Here is a 22,418-nt window from a genome sequence, read left to right as displayed (position 1 = left end):
TGAAATAAATTGCATATTACATTTAACTTCTCATTTATGCAAATTATTTTTTTCCGAGGGAGGAAATACAATGTGTCTAATTAATTATTTCGAACACTTGCATATTTCATTAGCCAATTAAATTGTAATTAAACTCAGGAACAAAAGTACGACACCGCCCATGCTGAGGCCCAAAGGTGAAGAAGCCAAACTCTTGGCACTTGCGGTTGAGGTATGAGAGTAGGTATTGCCCTGTTCGTCGGTGTAGACATGTTGTCCACTTGAGGGCGAATTCTGGAACGTACCGCCCACGCCGGGCACCGTGTAGGGTCCTTCGTTCTGACCCCGTATATAGATGCCATTTCCAGGTGTTCCGAACTGGTGGGGGCCATCTCTCCCATCATAATTCTGCTGCGCATTTGAGGCTTAGCGGGAAGAGAGTTCAACGAATGTTCACGGTTCTCGATTCCCACACTCAACTTACCGGCAAACAACAAGCTGCCCACAACAAAAACCAGCAAAACAAACGATCTCATTTTGCAGTTTCCAGACACTGACTCAAATTCAACTGAGAGCAGTCTGGTAATTCAAAATCTATTTATACAAGCCGGGAAAAAACCGAGCTTTTGCCAATTAGCAGCTGAGAATTGGTGACATCACAGCCTACAATGCGAAATTGGGTTCCAGAATTGGAGCTTTCAATAATTGATAAACCTTACAAATAAAAAACAATGTCCCAATAATTCTAATTATATATAAAAATAGAATCAACCTTTGGCCACATATACCATTTTGCGGCTGCTTTTACCCAGCTAATGCGATTTTTAAATTTAGTTCACTAGCTTGGGGAGAGAAAGCAACCAAAGAGTGCAATATACAGAGACATTTATGCATATATAGATTCCGAGAGGCGTTATATAATATGCACTCAAAACAAACGAAAAAAACGCGCAAGAGAGACAATATTTCGAAACTACAAATTTCGAATCCTTTAAGAAAAAAGCGATTTCCCCAAACATAGTAAGTTTTCAGAAGAGTGTTGAACCATTTAGGAACCAAAACCTGCTAAATTCAAGTTCTTTCGAGGAATAAATAAAAAAAAAAAAGCGAAATGGAGAAGGTCTGCCAGTTTTTTCGCAACAACTATGTGCTGGCCAACTGCGAGGATGCGATTTACAAGAAGGCGTTCACCCTAAATCTATCCCACTACCAAATGACCGAGGTGCCGGACATCATCGAGCAGTGCGAAACGCTGATGAAACTCTTCCTCAACCAGAACAAATTGAAAAAGGTGGTAGCATCAAAGGTGAATAAAGGAACTAAATAATAAACTCTATTCCGTTGACAGATTCCATCCTCCGTTGGCAGCTTGCAGCGGCTACAAGTTCTGACTTTGGACTACAATAAACTGGATGAATTCCCGCTCTGCGTCTGCCGTTTGGTCCGGCTGAAGTTTCTCAACATCAGCTGCAATAGCATACGTTCCTTGCCCCCGGAAATTGGTTATCTGACCCTGCTGGAGACCTTCTGGTGCAATAACACCGGTCTTGAGGAACTGCCCGCCGAGATTCGCAACTGCGAGCGCCTCGAGACGCTGGGGGTTCGAGGCAATCCCTTGAAGAAGCTGCCTGATGCCATCGGAGCCCTGTCCTCGCTCCGTTGGCTCACAGCCGAGGGCTGCGAGCTCACGGAGGTGCCATTGACATTGGCACTGCTGGGGAACCTGGTCCATCTGAATCTGAAGGGGAATAGGCTGAGACGACTGCCCAGGATGCTGATGGCCATGCAGAAGCTGCGGTTCGTCTTCCTCAACGACAACCGCATTGATGAGCTGCCCTCGAGGTCTCAGCTGGAGGAGCTGCGCACCCTTCACATGCTCAACTTGTCCAAGAATCCCATCAGTCGTCATCCCGATCTGCAGCTAATGGCTTTGGTGAGTTTCGAGCAGTCTTGTCAGTGGTCTGTAGTTTAGATCTTCCACACTTTTCCACAGCGCCAGACCAACCTCTATGTGGATCCGCCGGCGGATTCCGCCCAAGCCTGCGATGGCCTGTCCAGCCGGGCTAGCCTCAACACCCAGGAACAGCAGGAGGATCAGGCTCGGGGCGCCGGGCTGGACATCGACTCCTCCGACTGGGCCAACAGCGTACGCACCAGCGAACTGGACACCACGGACGAGAGCACGCTGGAGAACAACATCGAGGACCTGAGTGTCATGCTGCCGGAAATGTCGCGCTTCGTCACCACCTTTTGAGAGCATAGATGCTAGATGTGCGCTCATGGTCGGTTGTTATGTAGCACTCATAAATCTGTGGTTTATTCTCTACAACTGGGTGTTTTGTACATGTACCTCTAACAATCGTAGCGCTTCAAAATGCACATTGGTTATGTGGAAATGGGGGTTATGGGGTTACAGGTTAACTAGACATCTTCTTCATCAGCTCCTCGTCCTGCATCGACATGGCCGTCAGCTTCTTGCCAATCTTCTCGTGAATGTCCAAATACTTCGCCACGCAGCGATCGATGCAGACCATCTCGCCCTTGCCTGCAAAATGGAGCAATGGAGGGAAATTATTGGTATAGTTAGTATAGTAGGTACTATTTGTTTAATCTGAGCTTGAAAGGATATATTTGTAACAATGAAATCACATTTTAATAATTGATATTAAGTAAATGAAATATTCCTTTCTGATAGGAAAGAGTCTATTTGAAGGCAAATAATTTGAATATTAATTTTCGGAAAAACCAATTAATCCTTTGGAGATGTTCGTAAAATATAGTTCAATCCAATGTTCAAACAGGCAATGAAAAACAACAAATTCAGTTGGAATGTACATTAAAGATGTACAAACTGTAAATAAATTTGGCTCTAAGAAATTTTTGTGGGTAACCCAAAAGTGCATTTTCCTATGGCAGACATAGAAAAAGGATATATTTTTTAAGTTCATTTATTAAAATGTTTTCACATGGATACATTTAAGTAAGATCTCTATTCAATTGAAGACCACTAAAAGCTTTATTCTAAGCATGTCGACTGCAAGAGTGAAGAATTGAATTGAATTTTCGAAAAATGTTTTCTTTGATGTACTTATTGAATGCGTTCTTCATACAATTTTCTAAAATTATATTACAATATTTAAATTTTAATGTCTTAGTAATTGAATTTTGTCTGTACCTAAGGTAAAAGAATGAACTGAGAAAATGTACCTAAGTATAGCTGGGACATTTAACACCTATATATAACGATTAGCATATTGTACTCACCCAACTCCGATTCGGAGTAGCGGGGTGGAATACACTTCTTGTGGCAAGCGTTCGTCATGCGGTTATATAAATCGGACATCATTTCGATCTCCATCTCCTGCATCAGCTGCAACTTGGCCTGGTCGGCGGAACTGATCTGTGGCATGGCCATCTCGGGGTGCTTCTCCTGATTATGCTTATATGGTGTGGGTGTGGGTGTGGATGTGGGTGCTCGTAGTAGTTAGTAGTCGAATCGCCTGTCCGATGCTGCGGTTGAGTCGTAATCGCCCTGGTTTGCCTTCCTCATGCGCTCACGAATTCGCATGCTCTCGTAACGCCGGTTCTCAACGGATTGCTTCGACAGCACAAAAGCGTACACGCCACCCACGGTCAGAACGGTCCTGAGTGATGCGGAATGTCAATGTCCATAAACTTGTGTAACTTGACTTAATTGGGATTTAGTACGAACCAACAAACAGCAATTCGCCCTGCGTTGCCCAACGACATAGCCTGCTACGAAAAATCTACATGTGACTAACGCGTTTGGATGAAAGGTGCGCGGGATTTTTTATCACTGGCACGTGTGACTGTTGCGGCATTAGGGATGTTCATTATCCAATAAGTCACTGTTTTCGGAAAACTGTGATTTGTTTATTGAAATGTTTTACTTTCTACAGCATATTCAAAAAAAAATCGGACGTTTTTAAAGTTTTTTTTAAATTTAAGTTAAGTATATATGCAAATTTAGTGGCCTTTTAATGTGCTTAGGATTCATTGATGTCTTTTTTGTTAGAGAATTTCTTTAATGAATTTGTAAAATGTAGTTTATATAATGAATAATTTTTTGCAAATGATTTTTTATTACTGTATACATACATTGGTCGACTTAATAATTTGAGAAAATTCATAAACTATTTATTTTAAAAAGAAATATTCACTATACAGATGGATTTTACCAATAGACAATATTTGAAATATCCATTGGTTAATATTAATTTTGTTTTGAGAACTTCTTGCCGTAAATTCATAAATTGTTTTTTTGTTAAGGAATTTATTTCGGGAATGTTCACGGTTAAAATTGTTCAGTTGAAATCTTACATAGGAATTAATCCGCGAACTTTTAATATTATGTATATTTTTTATTTATAAATTTACAACTGTTCTTCGCTGTTCCTTCATAATTCCAAATTATAAGTTTTCACAGCTGGACTTGAAAATAAAATGTGTATATTCTAATAAGATTCCAATGAGACATTCCACTACTCACAATTTCTGGTATATTTCCTATTAGTATTTTTCTAGAATCCGCTAGAACATTCCCGGCACTCCAATAAAACCGGTCACACTAAATTAGACGCTATTTACCGAATTTCGTAATAAAGTCATATTTGATCAATGAACTGAGATAAGGCGAGAGCAGAGCTACCACCAAATGACTTCACAGATCTACAATCAGAAGAAGTTCGTGCCCACGCCGCCCGAGAAGGGCTCCTTTCCCCTGGACCACGAAGGACTCTGCAAGAAGCAGTTCCTGCTCTACGCCAGCTGTCTGCGCAAAAACGCCCAGGATACGAGCCAGTGCCGCCAGGACGCCCGAAACTACCTGGCCTGTCGCATGGACAACAATCTTATGGAGAAAACCGAGTGGTCCAAGTTGGGCTTCCACGACCAGAGCACAGAAATCCCTCACAAGCAGGCGGAGGAGCAGAAGCACTAGCCGGCATTGGACACCATGAAACCCGAACGCAATGTGCTGATAGCGGCCACCGGTAGTGTGGCCACCATAAAACTAGCCCAGTTAATCAGGGAGCTCTCCGACGAGCGCCTGCCCTTCAAATTCCACATCAAAGTCCTAATCACCGAGGCAGCCAAGCACTTTTTCGAACTAGAGCAAATACCCGAGAACGGTGGGTTATTAATGTTGTAATAAAAGTTGTATTACAAGTTTCATCTGTCTTTAAAGTTAAGAAGATAACGCTAATGGCTACGAATAGCATTAATGGAACCTATTGAATCATGGTCCAATAGTAGAAATTTTCCCATGAAGTATGATCATTTGCTTAAATCACTTGAAAGAGTAAGCCAAAAAAGTAGATACAATACTACGGTTTTATTTAAGATTTTGTTTAAATTTAAAGGCATTAGTTTGTCTTGTTAAAGATGTTTAGGCGTACAACTTTGCTATAAGATGACTTATATTATTTAGTTTCACAAGTAACAATTGCATTCAAATCACCTTTAATGAATCCTAACAATTGATCTATTCAACACCTCACATAAGTCGAAACTTGTGACAATCCTAACAATGAGTGTCATCTTGCAGTACCCGTTTACCACAATCGCGATGAGTGGATCAACTGGAACAAGCGAGGAGATCCTGTCCTGCACATTGACCTGGGCAAGTGGGCCGATATGCTGGTGATAGCCCCCCTCAGCGCCAATTCCCTCTCGAAAATAGCCACCGTAAGTCGAATGCCATATTGTTGTGAAATTCTCTACATACCCAAAAATAACCCTGTATCTCTGTTTATGGCAGGGGATTTGTGATAACTTCGTAATGTGCGTAGTGCGAGCATGGGACCTTCAGAAGCCGCTGCTCTTCGCCCCTGCGATGAACACCCGCATGTACGACCACCCAATAACCCGGGAGCAGATCGACAAGCTGACTAGTTGGGGCTACCAGGAGATACCCTGCATCTCCAAGACTCTGATGTGTGGCGATACGGGAAACGGTGCCATGGCGGAGGTTCCCACAATCGTGGAAGCTGTGCTGAACGCCTTGAAATCAGCCGATTAGTTGGATCCAAAACAATTTGTTATACACACAGAGAGTTTATATCGCAGAATATTTTGTTACAATAATTAGACAAATACTTTGGAATTGGCTACGTAATCTTAGAGATCCACCACCTTCATGTCCTCCAGCGAATTGTTCGCCGACTGGCTGATCAGAGCCTTCTCCGAATCCGTGAGGTTAATGAACTTGTGCTTGGACTTCAGCTCTTGCTGGATGGATGAGAGTAAATCGGGCGAGCAGCGTCCCGGTTTCAGGCTCTTTTGTTCCTGCGACTCGGCGACACCGGTGATTTCCATTCTGGGCTCCACGATGGTCTCCATTTGCAGCGATTGGCGTTTGCGACGCATCCGCTTGGAACCTCTGGTGATGAGCACAACGGCGGGCGACTCAAACGGCAGCGCCTGGATAACTGTCTGCAAGAGTTTCGGTGGCGTCTCCGGGGTTTTCGGATTCCCAATGACCACATCTGCCTGGAGGGCACTGCGTACTCGCTCTCGCTCCTCCTCCCGCTCCCTGGCTGCATTTTTCCGCATCAATTGACGAGCTCGCTTCTTCAGGATCGCCTGGGCATTGGGATAATACGCAATCACTTCGTTCAAATCCGATTTGGAGAGCACAAAGAGGTTGGAGTAGCCCTTGGAGCGCACATCTGCTGTCCTGCGATCAGCTCCATTGATGCCCAGCAGACTGATCTCACCGAAAACGGAGCCTTCGGTGAGGGTGGCCAGGACGACATCGCTACTGGGACCACCCATCACCTGGACTTGCCCTAGTTTCACGATGTACATCTCCCGGCCAACCTCACCCTTCCGGCAAACGAAATCTCCAGGCAGAAAGGTCACGGCACGTAGTTTCAGGACCAGATCCCTGAGTAGAGCCTCTTCGCAATCGGCAAAGAGTTGAACCTTTGAGAGGGTTTGAATGTGCACGGAGATGGCAATGTCGGTTTTAAGGTTGATGGGCAAAGCATCCAATATATTGGATTCATCTGAAACATGGCATTGCAATTAGTTGAGGTCTTAATAAACTATTTAAGCTTTACAAACCCAAAGTGCGCTGCTGTTCCCAGGTGAACTGGAACCACATTTTGACCCTTGACTGCACCTCCTGGGAGAGATTAAGGCGTCGCATGTACTCCAGCGTCTCGTCCTCCAGCTGGCGATACTCGTGCTTATTCCGCGTGGCCGTAGAGATGATGTCCCTGATCTGACCGATGAGCAAGGCGAACACGAAGACGCCCATTAGCCAGGCCACCGTCATGAAGACGTACTCCCCCTGGCGTTCCGGTTTCGGATTTTTCCCAATCGATGTGGCCGTCTTCGTGGCGAATGCAAAACACCTCACATACGGATGACCCTTGCCGCTGAAGACCCATCGATTCTGGCCCAATCCCTGGTAGTCGCTGTAGGCATAGTAGAGGGCTGCTGTGATGTGAATCATGTATAGCATGTAGGTCAATGTTTTGGCCACTCGTACCTACATATATAAGCATATATTCATAGTTAGTTAATGGTATTTTAGAAGGAGTGAATACCTACAAAGTGTGGTGATGATATAACTCGATCCAAGAGGCGAAACACTTCCCAGAAGCTCTGAATCTTAAAGAACCGGGGAAAACGCAACCAAACAGCACCTGTGCCCAGTTTGAGGTACAACAGCTCTAGCGGAAGAAGCGCCAGAAGATCCAACTGAAAAATAAATTGCAATTTCATAAGTTACTAAAAAATTAATATAAACTTTTAGAAGGGTGAAGAAAATATATAACAACACAGGACAACAAAATGAGACTTTGTAGGAGGTGCAGGCTTAGTCGTATAAAATAAAATTTAATAGAGACTTATGTAAGCAAATCTGTATACTCAGTTTCCGTTTCAAAAGCGTGGTATTTGTGATATCGAAAAGAACAATTTTTTTTAAATCCATTTCATTATGAATTATAAAATTGAATACCATTCAAATTTACATTATATTTTATTTAAAAAGTAATTTCATTGGTTTTTAAGTTGACGTGTTTACCTCTACTTCCAAGACTTTAATGTGGTAAACAGGATTTTTAAAATACTACGAATTTGTTAAATTTTTAGAATTTATATATTAAGACTTTTAAAAGGAACAAGTACTTTTGAGTCACTTTGAAACATATCGAGTCTTACACTGATAAAAAACTTTAGTACAAAAAATCATAAATATTAAATTCAAAATAATACATTTAATATTTTAATTAAATAAATAAATATATTGAATATTTTAATAAAATATTAAATCAAAATAAAATAATAAATTAATTTTTAAAATAACTAAAAATTGCAATGTATGAAAATATAGTAGGCTTTAAAGAAATACGGATGTGTATACTATATTGTGAAAGAAGATATAAATTAATAGGAATATTAACCCCAGAAAATGGGCCATTGCGCAGCTCTAATAAACCAATTAATTTAATTTAAAATTTGAAACTTCCACCCACCTTAAATTGCAGTTTCCTCATGTAGTTCTTCCTGGTCAGGTTTTTGTTCTTCACCCAGAATCCCTCGAAGAGGTACATAACCCGGTGCTTGAAGAAGACCACGTCCAGCAGGTACACAATGTCGGCACAGAAGTCACAGGCCAGCCAGATGTTGGTGTTCTCCTTGGTCTGGAAGGGGAACGAGGAGCGCAGCGGGATGACCCAGGCGTTGTAGAGGAACGACAGTGACACCACGCACAGCCAGGAGATGTAGATCTTGCCCTGGGGATCCAGGGTGCGCTCGTCATTGTTGGCACCGCACAGGCTGGAGCAGAGCCACACATTCGAGCGGGGAGTGTCTGCCTCGAAGAGTCTTCCGCGATGTGGAGACGGATACTGACCCGCCGGCACCAGGCGCACCTTGTGCTGCGGCGATGGATGCAGACTCTTGGTGGGCGGCGGAGACGGTGAACTGGCCGTGCTGCTGGACGAGGGAGTGGGTGGCAGCTCGATCCGGGACTTGACCTTGTTGGCCCTGGCCGTGAAGCGACGCACCAAATGGCGCACTTGGTCGCGGAGGAACTGCTGACCCTGGGAGTCCAAGCTGCCGGCACTGCTTGGCTTGCGGTGTTCCAGGTCCATGTCCAGGTTCATTTCCGTTTCGGGCTCATCGACGGCCACTATCTCGCTCTCATTGATGGAAGGTGTTCCCTGTGCCCGCTCGTTGCGATCTTCGTTTTGCAGTTCCGGCGATTCGTTGTAGCATATCTGCACATCCTGTTCGTCCTCGTCGATGATGGGATGGGATTCCGCTTGATGGCTCGGCGACTCCATCTCCTCCTCGTCCGCAGGGAGCACCACCTGACCGGTGGCCGCTGCCAGTTCCTCCGCCCGCTGAATGGCTATTGGATCGGGTACGACCACTACGGGCACTGCTCCCGGTAGTGGCACCATTTCGAAGCTCTCCTGCTCGAGCACCCTCCTCACGCTATCCGGACTCACCAGCGGCTTCTCGTGATGCAGTATGTGCTTGACCAGCGCATGGGTGGCGCCCACATTGTTCTGATGCTCCGCGGTGTCCACACAACCGATTTTGCCATTCCTGAAGTACAAACGGGAGTGGTAGAAGCGCGGACTGCCAGGACGATGTCTTCTGGGCGGTGCCTTGTAGGCGTTTATCTTATAGGTGACCCTTTTCACGGGACTGGGGCACGGGCACTTGTTCTCCTTGTTGGAGCTGGAGAGGAGGAGCTGCTCCTGTTCCCTCTCCTTCTGCATCAGCTCCTCGGTGGCGCTGACGAACTGCTCGATCTCCCTGAGATCCTTGGTGATCTCCTCCAGACTGCGTCGCACCTGGGCCTCCTTCTCGCCGGGAGACGAGTAGCGGCGCACGCTCTCCGGCTGTCGGTTGATCACATTCCGCATGAAGGCATGTCGTTCGAGGGTGTCGCAAAACTTGGGCTCCCGACGCGTAGACGACGACGAGGTGGAGGAGGAGCTGCTCTGGGAGCCGCAGTGGGCGCTGGTGGGCGAGGTGGCCATCCGCTTGAGGAGCGGGTGATTCTGCTGCAGCGAATGGATCTCCTCGTCGTAGGCAAAGTTCTCCAAAATATTCGGCGATGACTTGAGCAGCGATGCACTCGCCTCCGGTTCGAGCTCCTCGCTTTGGCGACTCAGCTGCAAATGAATGAATGAGCCGCACGTTCAGTCGATTGAGGGTCGGTTTTCAGAAATAAATAAATAGAAAACAAGGCGAACCAGCACGCAAATGCCGTAAAAACAACAAAAACGGGGGGCAGTCAGTGTGATTCGCATGGTAATTGCCTCGAGACACCCGCACAACGACAGTTTCGAGTCGGTGGAACGCCAAAAGCTCATCTATCGAACTAGCCATCTATTGGATCTACCCATGGAGTATTAACCCAAAGGGTCGTGGGGTCAAGTAACTGACTTTACAAGCGAATCGCCTTGAACCGAAGCCCTGGCGAAAATACTTTTACTAGAGTTTATAGTTAAAGTTGAGGCCACAGAAAAAATATATACTTTACTGACATGTTGTTGTCTACAGAAGAAATGAAAACAAATTATTAAGGCCTCTTAAATATTTTAACAGCTAAAAAAAAAAACTGATTTAGGGATTGCACATATAAGAATGCTGAGAACAACTAGCCTTAAGAAATATTTTTTACTAAACAAAAATATATTTAAAGGAATTAAAAATATAGAGAAGGTGAACAACATTGTACTATATATTTGTCACTTTTCACAAAAGATTCATTTATTTTCTAAGCCTAATTTTTTTATGGTTTATTTGTCATGTGTTTTGTTGTTGCTTTTCAGTCCAAGTCCGTACACACCAACAAATTATTATTATTACTATTATTATTATTATATTATATCCTAACGCTACAAGTACAGGCTTATTTTTATTGCGTTAGTCACAAATTAAAGCTTTGATTTCAAGCTACTTTAGTTTTAATTTCCAATTTCTATTATATATTATTGTTATTGTTTGCATCTCTTTAGCTCTTGCATTGCTTTAACCATGGATATTTGCTCCTGTATTTGCAAATTATAACTACTAAACTTTCCCTTGCTATCCATTGATTATCGTGATCCATTCTCCTAATCAAAAATTGTAACCTTTTACCATTCCAAAGCTTACCTTTCGAAAACGTGCCATGCTGGACATTTGGTTGACCGACTTGCCACCGGCCAAGTTCAGTGTCAGTGGAGGGTCAGGGTCGCTGGCCTTGCCTCTTGGCCTGTAATTAAGTAGGGGAAGAGGAACGGGTTTAGCTTCGTGCGTGTTGCACACGGCGTATGATTAATGTGCTGAGTGGACACGCAAAACGCAATGCACTTGACCTTATCGAGTGTTATCTACTTGGTTTATTACGTTGCCTATCCATATGCTTTACGCACTATTGATTTTTCCAGCTGTTGCAACTTGGACTGCGCTGTTCTTTGTTTTTCCTCCTTCTGGTTTTTCGTTATCAGCAGCTCAACAGGTGGTTGAAAATTTGTAAAATTTTACCTGAACTTTTCAGGTATTTATTTAACACTTTTTTCTTTCTTAGCTGTTAATCCTTTTACCTCAATTTGTTGGCGAAATCGACTAGAATCTTATTTTCCCCGTTCTTTGGGAAAAAAGTCGGTCTCGCAGAGGGACCTCAATCCTAGACAGAAAGTCACCAGCCGTCGTTGCAGAAGAAGATAAACTGGTCAACGAAACGCGGGACATCTATAAAGTTAGTCCAAAACATATTAACGCAGGCGCTCTCTGCTTGTTTCGAGTACAGTGGGAAAAAGGCCACTAAAACCTCACAAAATCTCAGCCATTTTTAAAAACAAAAAAGGAAATAAAAAAATGTTCATAGCGATTTTTATATATATTTAACATATTTTTTTATTAAAAATTTATGTAATAAAATCGTTGAAATCAAATATCAACTATTATGATAAGAGCTTGCAACAAACTTTGACCATTCAAAGCTTCGTATATTTAAGTTCCCTGCAAGTAAAAAGCTTTTCATCAACTATAGCCAATTCCCAAACAGATCCAAGAAAGTCGAAGCAGTGCCTTAATGTTTTCACAATTTTTTGTATATATTTTTTTAAATATTCCATTCAGCTCTACATTCACAATTACATATTTGTAATATTGGTTTTTTTTTTGTTTTTTGCCTTTTAAATTACACAATATATATATTTAAATATATATTTATGTATATAGTTTAAAATGTATGTATACATATATAACTTTTTGCTTTCGAATCGAGGGACTCAAAATTCAAATAACTTGATGCAATCGAAAGTGGCTGAAGGGGGCGCGGGGAATCCCCTCGTGGGGGCAGTGGGCTGCATGTGTTTAAGAAGAGTGTCATACATATAGATACATTAATACGTACAAACCTAGAATATAAAGAACAGTTGACTGGAAATAATGTGTGTGTATGTGAGAGTTTTCACTTCTTTAACTTAGTCTTTATGGTTTATGCTGTGTCTGTGTCTGTGTTGGCATGTGTGTATCAGTGTGTGTTCTCATGTCTATGGATTTAGTGCATATTTAAAGATGTAAGGTCTTAATTCATTTGTTTTTTCTGTGTTTTTTTCATATTTTTTTTGGAGATTTTTTTAATTAAGTTTTTTTGTTTTTGTTGGTTTTCATTTTTGTGGGTTTTCTTTTTGTCACTTAAAAAATTACATTAATAAAATGTATTTTAAAACTTATGCAGAAAAACGTTGCCCATTCCGGAGGCTGCAACCGCCGCCATCTGGTGGCCTACTCGCTCTCGTCCTCCTCCTCCTCCTCGGAGGACTCTTTCTTCTTGGCCTTCTTGGCGGGCTTGGCGGCCGCCTTCTTCCGCTTCTTGGGCGCCCCCGAATCGGTACCGCCGTTGGCCTCGTACTCCTTCACCGCCTTGTTGTACTCCTCCTTCATCTTGATGGCCTTCTGCTCCCACTCCTATAAACAGATTTTACAAAAGAGTCCAACGATTAGTACTCATTCCACGAGGTATTTTTCACTCCAAACTTACGGTCTTGTCCTTCAGTCCGCGCCAGAGTTCGCCACCCCGCTTGGCGATGTCTGTCACCTTGCTGCCGGGATTGTCCTTCTTGATCTGTTCGCGGGTCTCGTTCAGCCACAGCATGTAGGCCGAAAGGGGACGCTTCGGGCGATCTCCACTCATGTTTGTAATTTCTCTGGCTTTTCCTGACTTCTTTCAAGGGAAATGGAAGGGCCTAGCGCTTAAGCAGCTGGAATGAGAAAAATATAAATAATTAGTAAGGAACTATCTAAACCATCGAATAAACAAAAACAAATATTTGGAAAAGATTCGATTTGATTTATGAATGTAAGCCTCACCCGACAAACAAAAATGTAACTTTTCATTATAAATTTGAATTTAATTTAATAGTTTTAAAAACTTTAACATTTAATTTTAGAGAAAAGCTTGTAAAAAATAGTTTGTTTTAATTTTGTTTATTTAATTTAACTTTATATATTTATTGGTCACTTAATTACCACAAATCTTATTCGACCTCAATCGAAATACAAATTTAAAGATATTTATTTTCTTACTAATAAAGAATAATTTGATTACAAATAATAATCAAACAAGAAATAAAAAAGCTATGAAATTAAAAGTTTTAATAACTAACTAAGAAACTATATTTAAGGAATAAAATAATTGCGGCTATGCGGTATGCTATATGTCAGCATATTTCTCAATGTTTTTGTCTTTTTGTTGAAGCAAATTTATCAAAATTTAATAATTGCATTTTGGGCAGTGTGCATTAATTAAATATGCCTGCTTGTACACCAACGCACAGATTCGAGCCACGGCCTTAACCACTCCCCCTTTACCACCCACACCGCCCACGTAAACCTTTGGAATGAAATACTTTTAATACATAATCCCTGCGGCTTTATATAACCCTCTACATAATGGCTATTTATGGTAGCAATATTTCCAATTAATTGTGGGTGTCGATTGCTTGTACATATGTACTACCGCACTTAATTGCTGTACATACCGCAGAGGTCACTGACCCCAAAGGATTTCGATGAAGGGCCAGTGAACCGCCCACATTACACTCCTCTCTCGCCTTCGCCAGCCTAGACGCAAATCAGCTGGTAGATGGCATGCAAATGAAGCGACAACGATGACGACAATCTGGCCCCCAAACAACAGCCACGAGCCATGCACTTGACCCAAATCCAGAATACAGCGCAAATTGCACGAGACATCGACATCGACAGGCACAAAAAGGGGGAAATGGGGAAGAGAACGAGGATGAGGTAGCAGTCGGAGGAGCATAACGACGTGAATTGGGTTAACAAACGACTCGAAAGTGAAGGAATCTGCAGCCTGAGGAGCGAAATGGGAGGCAGGAGTGGCGCATCAATCAACCAGCCGCCACCGCACATTGCACAACGTCCTCGTTTTGGCCAGCGGCAGTGAGGGGGAAACCCCACGGATCCTATACCTATATATATATATATATATATATGTATGCATCTGCGTATCCTGTGTCCAGGAGCAACAGGAAAACGGCGGCAAAATTGTTGCTAGTTCACGCGGGCACAGACACACGCATCCGCAAGATAGACGGATGGCTGGCGAGGCCTCGCACATTGCGGCAACACGTGATGCAGCCAGGATATTCCGCCTCCTCACTCTCCCCCTTAGGTATATGTATACACGTATATCTTGGCGCAAAAGGGGAGGTGGGGGTCCACCTAGAAAATCGAAAGCGAAAACCATTTCCCGTCTGTATATGTGCATAGTGGGTTGCCACATACTTGTACATCTGTATCTGTTGTTCTGGGCTATGAGCTTGCTTTTTTGTCAGCAAGCGCGGCTAACAAGGTGAGAACATTTGACATTCCGATAGTCTGCGAATTTTTAACAATTTAATTTTATTGCGATCCAAAAATATAAAATACCAATCAATATTCAATGATACTCCACTTTAGTGGTTTCTTTCCAATTACAAAAATGCCAAACAAAAAATTCTCAAGCCCAAAAGTGTTTTTCTTGCTTACATACATTTTGCATATCCTCTTAAAGGGACTGGAGTTTTCATTTTTAATAAGAACTTAAAGCAATTAATTAGCCTAACAAGGTCTTAAAATCCTCAAATGTCCAAGTCAGTATTTGTACTTCATAAATCGCCCAATTAGCTGACAAGCAATCAATATTGTTTATTCATTTCGCAGCGCTACGCATACGCAGCGTGGGCAGCACTGGCTGGGCACATTACGCATACGCAACGTGGTGCGGCCACCGCTTGTGCATAACGCATAATGAAATCCCTAGACAAACGGCAAACAGAACCCTCACAAAAGGCGCACAAAGGACATTAAACGGAATACAAAATAAGGAGCTGCAAAAACGCAAAGCCTTTCAGTGGAAAACAACAGCCATTTTGTCGATCTAAAATTGAAAAGTAGACAGAGGCAGCGACGGCGACAGTGGCAGCGACTGAGGCAGAGGCAGCGACGTTGACGTCAACTGAGAGACAACTGACAACGCTTATCTGGCCAACTGTATGTGTTTATGGCGTGTGTTTTTAATGCCCCGTCCGGAGAAGAGACTTTCCGCCAGGCAGCACCACCAGTGCAAATAGCAACCACCGAGCCACAGAACCACCCAACCACCCAACCACCCAGAAGTATCAGTACCCAACGAAATATTGGCTTGCCTGCAGCACGAAGCTTGTGCGCAGAACCAGCATTTTAGGGTAGATACTTTCCCAGGGATTTGCGCACTGGATGCCCGAAAGCAACGGCCTCTATGTGTTTTCGGTGGAGAGCGTGGAACGCACAGTGGTGACTTTTAACGAGGGTATACATAATGCTGATAATGCCCTCGTTTAATGACCCTTTTTTCTAAATCACCGATTTCGCACAGTGTACAGTACAGTCGGGGCGAAAATCAAAGGGTAGGTAGGTCAACATTATGTCGAATCATTACGAAAATGGCACGCTAGATGGCGCCATGGCCAGGCTGTTAAATTTTTCATTTATTATTCATTTTATTAAGTGCATTGGCCAAGTTGATTTCTGCCTAGATGTCTTCTTTAATTAAACTTGAAAGCATCAAGGAGGGATTTTAGCGTTCTAAATAAAGCCCTTAAAAACTCAAAATACACGTTCGGTTTATGTTCAACATAAATTAAAAAATTAAATAATTAAAGATAATATATATATTGCCCCAAGTGCGGCAATTGGGCTTATTGACGTAACCCCAGGAGTTTAAATGAGCTTTATCTGAAAATATGATTATTCGATAAAAACGCTTCGGTCCATTGCGCGTATTGAAAACGCACGACCCTCAGCTCCTGCACCAATTAAATTTAGTCCGACTTTAGGCCAAGATCCTTAGTCAATACTTTCGAATGAACACACCGAACAAGGCTCTAAATTATTCCTAAATTTTGTATGTATTTTAATTAGCAGGATGTCTGTTTATCACAAATCTGAGGAATATATTCCGATTACAACAGCTAATTTATAAATGTTTTTCTTTTTATAAGCGCATACTCTTAAATTAAAATATATAAAAGTTAGTTAATATTATTTGAAATGAGAAAAGTGCGAAACTATTCAATAAAAATTACAATGATATTAATAGCCCGCTACGAGCAATATCACACAAGGAAGCATTACCTGATATCACAAACTCAAAAAAAGAGCGGGAAAAAATACGATCGCCTGTGACTTTGACGCATATCAACGCAATTATACCCGGCTATCGCCCTATAGATTAGCGTGGTTCTATGCCAGTATTCGTATTCGATTAGGAAAATCAGCACAAAAGTGGCGCGAAAAGAGCTTTGTAACTGTAAATGCCCCCGAGAACGAGAAGCTTTGCCGCTCTATCGCGCTCTTCCTCTCCCACTCCCTATCGGTGTGCCTTTTTCTGGATGTGTGAGTCAGTGGGGGGCCTGAGTGACAAAACTTTTGGCGCCATTTTTAGTTTGCACTCGGGAGTGCAGCGCGCAAAACGCTAAAAAATAACAACAAAACACGCGCACGCGGAATGGAAAACAAAAGAAAACACCATATAACCAAAATAGCAATCAAATGCCGCCTAGGAAAAGTAAAAAGGTTGAGTATCAGGTAAGCCTGGCTAAAGATCCGTGAAGATCAGCTATGATCCTTAAGCCCTAAAAGATACCCTGGTATTTTATACCACTCTTTTTTGATATGAACTTCGAAAAAAAGAAAAACTTGACTGTAACAAACTAAGCAATCATGTGACAACCGTTGAGAAAAGCAAAAGTCCCTTTTGTCCACTCCAGGAAACAGGATTAGCCCGGCTGTCCACCCAGAACCAAGTGGCAAATACCAAGAAAAGCGGCTCAGCCAAGGGAAGCCGCAGATGGCGACAGGTGGGTGGACAGCGGGTGGCCATTTCCCAAAGGCGAGACCCAAAGCCGATCAGAAATCAAAAGCCCCAACGAGCAGGTGCGGCAGAAAGTGACTTGCACTGGGGAACGCAGTCAACGGATGAGACAACAAACTACACTGGCCAAACAGAACTTTGATCAGTTCAAAAATAAAAGTTTTTTATTTTTACAAAAAAATTACTTTGAAGATCCCTAACTAATTTTTTTTTACTGTGTAATTATGTTTATAATACAGGTAAGGCCATTTAAATTGGAAGTATTTGTTTTTGGCGTATGTTAGCTCTGAGTTGAGCTAGTGTCCTTGGCTTGTAACCGTGGATTTCAAATAGCACAACAAAAAAAATTCCGATGAAGTCAAATCTGGTGACCTCGGTAGCCAGTCAAAATCGCCTCTTTTCGATATGAGTCGTCCGGGATACAATGACCGCAATAAATCGATTGTTTGTTGTGCATCCTGTTAAAACCAGAAATCATCCAAACCATTTTCCACGAGATATTGGGATCACAAAATCAGTTATCATGGCTCGATAACGATCGCCATTTACCTCACGATTGGTTTGTTAAAAATACGGACCAAGGCTCATATAATCGACAATTTGGTTTGTTTACGCTTTATTTTAAGTTCATAAACTTTGCGTATAAACGTCTTATACTGTTGTCAGCGGGTGCACTTTTAACTTTATTTTTTGCACAACACGCACGCTTGGTTTTCCCAAATTTTGAATATAAAACTTAACAACTTCAGCGCGTTCTTTTGGAGCGTATTGTTCCATGATTAAAATTGTCTTCGAATGACCCTTACAACACAGTATGACATTTGTCGATCCCTCAGCGCTATCAAGTGTTACAGGATTGTCGGACGCTTTCAATTTAAATGGACCTACCCTACAAAAAAATATGCAAAAAAAATTTTTTTTGATTTTGCATGCATTTTTAGTCATTTAAACTTCAACACCTATAAACCGTTTATAAGTTTACGTTTTTAAAATTCACTCTAAGATACCGACAAACCAAATGTATTATAGGCTAATGTCATTTCGAAAATCAGCCTAACACCTTAACATAGTGGTTATCAATTCAAATTGAATCACAAAGCCTTGAAACTAATGAAAAAGAAATTGGTTGTAAAAAAAAACTAAAGCCACTATGAGTTTTTAAATTTTGTGTTGGAAATTAACTTATAATTTCAATTTCATGTTATAACAAAAACCCCTGAGAAAAAAAGTTTAAATCGTTTATTTATCACAAATCATAAATTAATTGAATTTATTTTACCGAACTAAACACATATTTTTAGTCACAAGAGATTGAAGACAATAATTCTTTTAATTTCACCACAAACACCCACCAATTATGCTTAGTTATTAAAATGAATCCACGAACAACAAACAATGTATCTTAAGGCAAATGATTTAAGTCCGGTAACAACTAAAAAACAATATTTCTCACAAAAAACCCTGCAAGTCAACCATAAGTGGCGATTAATTATTTAAATACATAACCGATAAAAAATATATTTCCGCGTACATGATTTCACTTCAATCAAAGATTATCGCCTGGCCGACTAATTTGACGGCGAGTGTAAATGCTTGGCCAGCAAAGTGCAAAAATCGTATGAAAAATACTCGTATTGCCATATCTACGTACGTACTTTGCCTTGTTTCGGTGTTTACTTCACTCTTCTTGGCCCGTCCAGCTACTTGTACTGGATACTGGGTTCTCGATTCTGGTACTGCTACACTACTGCCTGTGTCTGTGCCTGTGCCTGTGAAAATCGCCTCGTACGAAACGAACTGAAGTGAGACTGAGACTGAGACTGAGACTGAATGTACGTACTGGTACTGCGAGCGTCTATAGGCAGGCCAGGCGAACTGAACTGAAATTCAACTGAAGCAGCTGTACCAGGCAATGGCCACACAAGCTATACAGAAACCTAACCAAACCGAACCAAAACCGAAACAGCAACACAGAGGCGAAAAGCAGAGAGAGGAGGGCAGCAGTAGCAGCGGCGGCAGCAGCAGCAGCAGCAGCAAAAGCAAAGGCAAAGGCAAAACGAACGACGAACAGCGAGACCATCAAATAGCAGGCAGCGGCAGCCAAAGCAAAGTATCTGTATCTGAGAGTCGAACAACCCAGCCAACCAGCCAACCAACACACAGGGCAAATCGGGGTAGGCGACTGTATGCGCACAGTGGCGGGCCTTCGGGTGTGTACGGCTCGGGCGAAGGCGACTCATTTGCGTGGCCGCACACTGGCGGGCTGCGAAATTGAGCCGTTCGAGAGGCACTTAGCTGGTACAGCGCATGCACAGTTAAGGCACAGAATATTGAAAATAGTATGTAGAACAATTAATTACGAGCTAAGAGATAATTCACAGACATATAAAAATGCATTTCAAATGCAATAAAATAAAAACATTTTTTTCAATTTTCATATTAAATACAAAAACTATGTTTCTTTGAAATACGCCTAAATCAAACCCTACTTGCGTTAAAACTCCTATTAAACACCCTTAAACTTAACAAGACGCGCATGTACCGACTATTTTTGCCGCGACTGTACCCTGTTTGTTCATATAAAAAGCATGGAGCTGTGAGAACGAATTGCCAGTAGTATTTGGCGGCGCCGCTTTCCCCCCCTCCGCCCCTCTCTCCCTTCCCCTTATTTTATACTCCTCAGCTCGTCACAAACGTCGTCACTGCCGCCCGCCCACCTGTACCGCCCTCCCCCCGTCCCGCAAAAATTAAAAAATAACGCACTCCTATTCCCAAATTCCCCGTGAATTTCTCTGTCGCCCAATAGACATTAAAAATTGACTTCAACTTCTTTCGTAGGCCTTCGCAAAAAAACAAGTAAGATTTGTGAGTTTTTTCCAAAAAAATGATTTAACCTAGAATATTGATTTGACATTTACATTTCAATCGATTGAGTAATCAGCCAACGAATCAGCTCACACACAATGCGGCTGCATTTCAAAAAATAACCGTCAATATTTCGCGCGCGCCCTCCATTCAAAATTTCAATTCGATACGAGCACGATGTGGACGAAGCCACAGCCAAAGCCACCTAACCAAAAGGCGAAAGCACTGCCAGCCGTATAGCTCTATGTGGCCCAAGTAGTAGAGCGTATTATAACCCACGCCGCACCGCAAAATTGGGTCGTTTGGGTTTATTTAGCAAAATTTATATAATAAATGGCCACCGTGGCGCTGTTTCTTGGCCAGATAATTGAGGCGAGACAATGGCGAATCAATCGTAGTGAAGCACTTGACACTCACCCGTATGAAAAACTCGCGTAATTTGCGTTTTAATTGCAACAAATCGCAGTGGTCTCCTCGATTTTGGTACGTTTGCAGTACTAGCTTCAGTATTGCCTGTTCTGTTCACTGTATAAATTTTTCTTCCACTGAAAACCCAAGTCGCTTGAGCGTACGTAGTACAGCTTTTGCCTTTGCCTTTGGAATATGAAATACACAGAGCAGTACCAGTACACAGAGTGAATGCCAGAGCCCAGAGCAGAGCAAAACGGCCATACGCCATACGCCATACGCCATATAGCTCGAGTACGACGCAAACGCAGGCAAACCAAACTGGGGCCTGTGCTGGTGTGCGTGCCGAGTATCTGTGTATCGGTGCTCGTTGGCACTCACAGATACAGAACACTGCCGTCCGTGTGTATCTGGCCTGGCCTGGCCTGGCTGGCATTTTGTCGCTGTGTGCTCGTTGCTTCGTTCGTTATATGAACAGAGCAGATGGACGGAACGGATGGTGGGGCGGGGGAAGGGGAAGGGGAAGGGGAAGGGGTGTGAAGGTATCAGCGGCAAGAGCGCAGAGTCAGAGCATTGAACATGGCCGCCTGGTCTTGGTCTTGGTCTGGCCTGCCTGGCCTCTGGTTCGCTTTGGCCGACCAAGTAGTATTGTATCTTTTGCTTTTCGGCTGAATTTTGGATGGTTTTATCACTAACATGGGGTGTACTGAGTATGAGGATAAGTTGGGAAAATATGAGTCTTACTAATGGCATCTGAAAATTTCTTATTTAATATCTCAAAATATGAGTTCAGGCACCTTAACTCCAAGTATACACCATAAAAATAGTTGTTTCTTTTGTTTTAAGTACCAATTTTTATTTTTTTATATATAATGTGAGTTAAACTGGGTATGAGAATGTGTGAAAAATACATTTTTCTTACTTATGGCTTTTACAGTTTCAAAGTATTTTAACGAATAGTATGACTTTATTGGCATTATTTGAAAATATTTACTTAAGTAAACGCACATTTGTTTGACTTTACAACTAGCACGGTTTGTACTGGATATGAAAATTGGCTTACATTAATGGCATTTTAAATTATCGATTTTTTTATCCAGAAATGGGAGTCCTAAGACCTTAACTGAAGAAAAATTTTTATAAAATTTTATTATAAAATTTTTTTTTTTTTAACTAAGAATTTTTTTTAATCATCCAAAAATGTAGGTTTTTTCGTAGACATTTTTTCGATTTTATATTTCAAAACCAAAAATTGTAAGCCTTACTTAAAACAATTACTTAAGTACAAATTTATGTGATTTTATAAACAGTAAGGGGTGTACTAGGTGTGCAAAAATGTTGGCAAAATGTATTACCCACTGTTTACACTTAAAAGTTTTGAAGAGCATTTACGAAACAATTTTTTTTTAGAACATTCTATGTAAATAATTAATAATTAAATGAAAAAGTGCTTGGAAAACTTTAAGCTCAAATAAATTTTGTTGAAAAGTGCGTTTAAGTAAACTAAATAATATTAATTTTAATTGATTTTGGTAACACGTCTTAAGGTTTTATAGCTAGGATGGGGGTACTGAAAGTAAGATAAGGTTAAGATTATTAATTGAATTATCAACTTTATAAAAATGTTTTTAAGACGCTTCATTTTTATGTTTTTTGTCGCTTAATAAAATTCCCTCAAGGAAATCAAATTAAACCTATACTTTATTGCATAGCTCCAGTATAATATATAGAAAAAATAGTTTTCCTATTTAACTAATACAAA

General features: G+C 41.8%; 9 protein-coding genes across 14 annotated transcripts in view; 3 read left to right on the top strand and 6 right to left on the bottom strand.

Moving 5' to 3' along the window:
* The window catches only part of LOC128256682 (aminopeptidase N), a 153,679-nt gene that overhangs the window by 99,807 nt on the left and 31,454 nt on the right, over positions 1–22,418 (bottom strand).
* On the bottom strand, positions 105–621 carry LOC128256715 (baramicin A1). Its single transcript, XM_052987247.1, has 2 exons — positions 464–621; positions 105–404 (listed from the first exon to the last, which is right to left on the bottom strand). Exons 1-2 carry the CDS (start codon positions 513–515, stop codon positions 118–120), a joined length of 339 nt encoding a protein of 112 aa, XP_052843207.1. The 5' UTR covers positions 516–621; the 3' UTR covers positions 105–117.
* LOC128256698 (uncharacterized) lies at positions 763–2,308 on the top strand. 3 transcript variants are annotated; one of them, XM_052987224.1, is made up of 4 exons: positions 763–999; positions 1,066–1,270; positions 1,328–1,912; positions 1,973–2,308. In XM_052987224.1, the coding sequence occupies exons 2-4, from the start codon at positions 1,091–1,093 to the stop codon at positions 2,231–2,233; spliced, it is 1,026 nt and encodes a 341-aa protein (XP_052843184.1). In that variant the 5' UTR covers positions 763–999; positions 1,066–1,090; the 3' UTR covers positions 2,234–2,308. The 3 variants fall into 3 exon arrangements, with proteins under 3 accessions (XP_052843184.1, XP_052843182.1, XP_052843181.1); XM_052987222.1 differs by having other exon boundaries at positions 1,056–1,270; XM_052987221.1 differs by lacking the exon at positions 763–999 and having other exon boundaries at positions 1,006–1,270.
* Positions 2,267–3,394, bottom strand: LOC128256721 (mitochondrial import inner membrane translocase subunit Tim10). Its single transcript, XM_052987253.1, has 2 exons — positions 3,244–3,394; positions 2,267–2,524 (listed from the first exon to the last, which is right to left on the bottom strand). Exons 1-2 carry the CDS (start codon positions 3,392–3,394, stop codon positions 2,397–2,399), a joined length of 279 nt encoding a protein of 92 aa, XP_052843213.1. The 3' UTR covers positions 2,267–2,396.
* LOC128256725 (uncharacterized) lies at positions 3,464–3,826 on the bottom strand. Its single transcript, XM_052987258.1, has 2 exons — positions 3,692–3,826; positions 3,464–3,623 (listed from the first exon to the last, which is right to left on the bottom strand). Exons 1-2 carry the CDS (start codon positions 3,727–3,729, stop codon positions 3,464–3,466), a joined length of 198 nt encoding a protein of 65 aa, XP_052843218.1. The 5' UTR covers positions 3,730–3,826.
* On the top strand, positions 4,533–4,939 carry LOC128256720 (uncharacterized). Its single transcript, XM_052987252.1, has one exon. It carries the CDS (start codon positions 4,655–4,657, stop codon positions 4,937–4,939), a length of 285 nt encoding a protein of 94 aa, XP_052843212.1. The 5' UTR covers positions 4,533–4,654.
* On the top strand, positions 4,955–6,103 carry LOC128256709 (phosphopantothenoylcysteine decarboxylase). The gene is made up of 3 exons (XM_052987236.1): positions 4,955–5,129; positions 5,546–5,685; positions 5,759–6,103. Exons 1-3 carry the CDS (start codon positions 4,955–4,957, stop codon positions 6,017–6,019), a joined length of 576 nt encoding a protein of 191 aa, XP_052843196.1. The 3' UTR covers positions 6,020–6,103.
* On the bottom strand, positions 6,035–11,700 carry LOC128256680 (cyclic nucleotide-gated cation channel beta-1). 2 transcript variants are annotated; one of them, XM_052987201.1, is made up of 6 exons: positions 11,562–11,700; positions 11,131–11,230; positions 8,487–10,142; positions 7,558–7,707; positions 7,066–7,495; positions 6,035–7,007 (listed from the first exon to the last, which is right to left on the bottom strand). In XM_052987201.1, exons 2-6 carry the CDS (start codon positions 11,155–11,157, stop codon positions 6,118–6,120), a joined length of 3,153 nt encoding a protein of 1,050 aa, XP_052843161.1. In that variant the 5' UTR covers positions 11,158–11,230; positions 11,562–11,700; the 3' UTR covers positions 6,035–6,117. The 2 variants fall into 2 exon arrangements, with proteins under 2 accessions (XP_052843161.1, XP_052843162.1); XM_052987202.1 differs by lacking the exon at positions 11,562–11,700 and adding an exon at positions 11,391–11,540.
* LOC128256717 (high mobility group protein Z) lies at positions 12,050–20,896 on the bottom strand. Of its 3 annotated transcripts, none has more exons than XM_052987249.1 (3): positions 20,666–20,896; positions 13,007–13,226; positions 12,050–12,933 (listed from the first exon to the last, which is right to left on the bottom strand). In XM_052987249.1, exons 2-3 carry the CDS (start codon positions 13,157–13,159, stop codon positions 12,751–12,753), a joined length of 336 nt encoding a protein of 111 aa, XP_052843209.1. In that variant the 5' UTR covers positions 13,160–13,226; positions 20,666–20,896; the 3' UTR covers positions 12,050–12,750. The 3 variants fall into 3 exon arrangements, with proteins under 3 accessions (XP_052843209.1, XP_052843210.1, XP_052843208.1); XM_052987250.1 differs by lacking the exon at positions 20,666–20,896 and adding an exon at positions 19,035–19,310; XM_052987248.1 differs by lacking the exon at positions 20,666–20,896 and adding an exon at positions 19,039–19,308.

Source organism: Drosophila gunungcola, assembly GCF_025200985.1.
Source record: "Drosophila gunungcola strain Sukarami chromosome 2R unlocalized genomic scaffold, Dgunungcola_SK_2 000027F, whole genome shotgun sequence".
Lineage (NCBI taxonomy): Eukaryota > Metazoa > Arthropoda > Insecta > Diptera > Drosophilidae > Drosophila > Drosophila gunungcola.
This window is presented reverse-complemented; position numbering and strand designations above follow the sequence as displayed.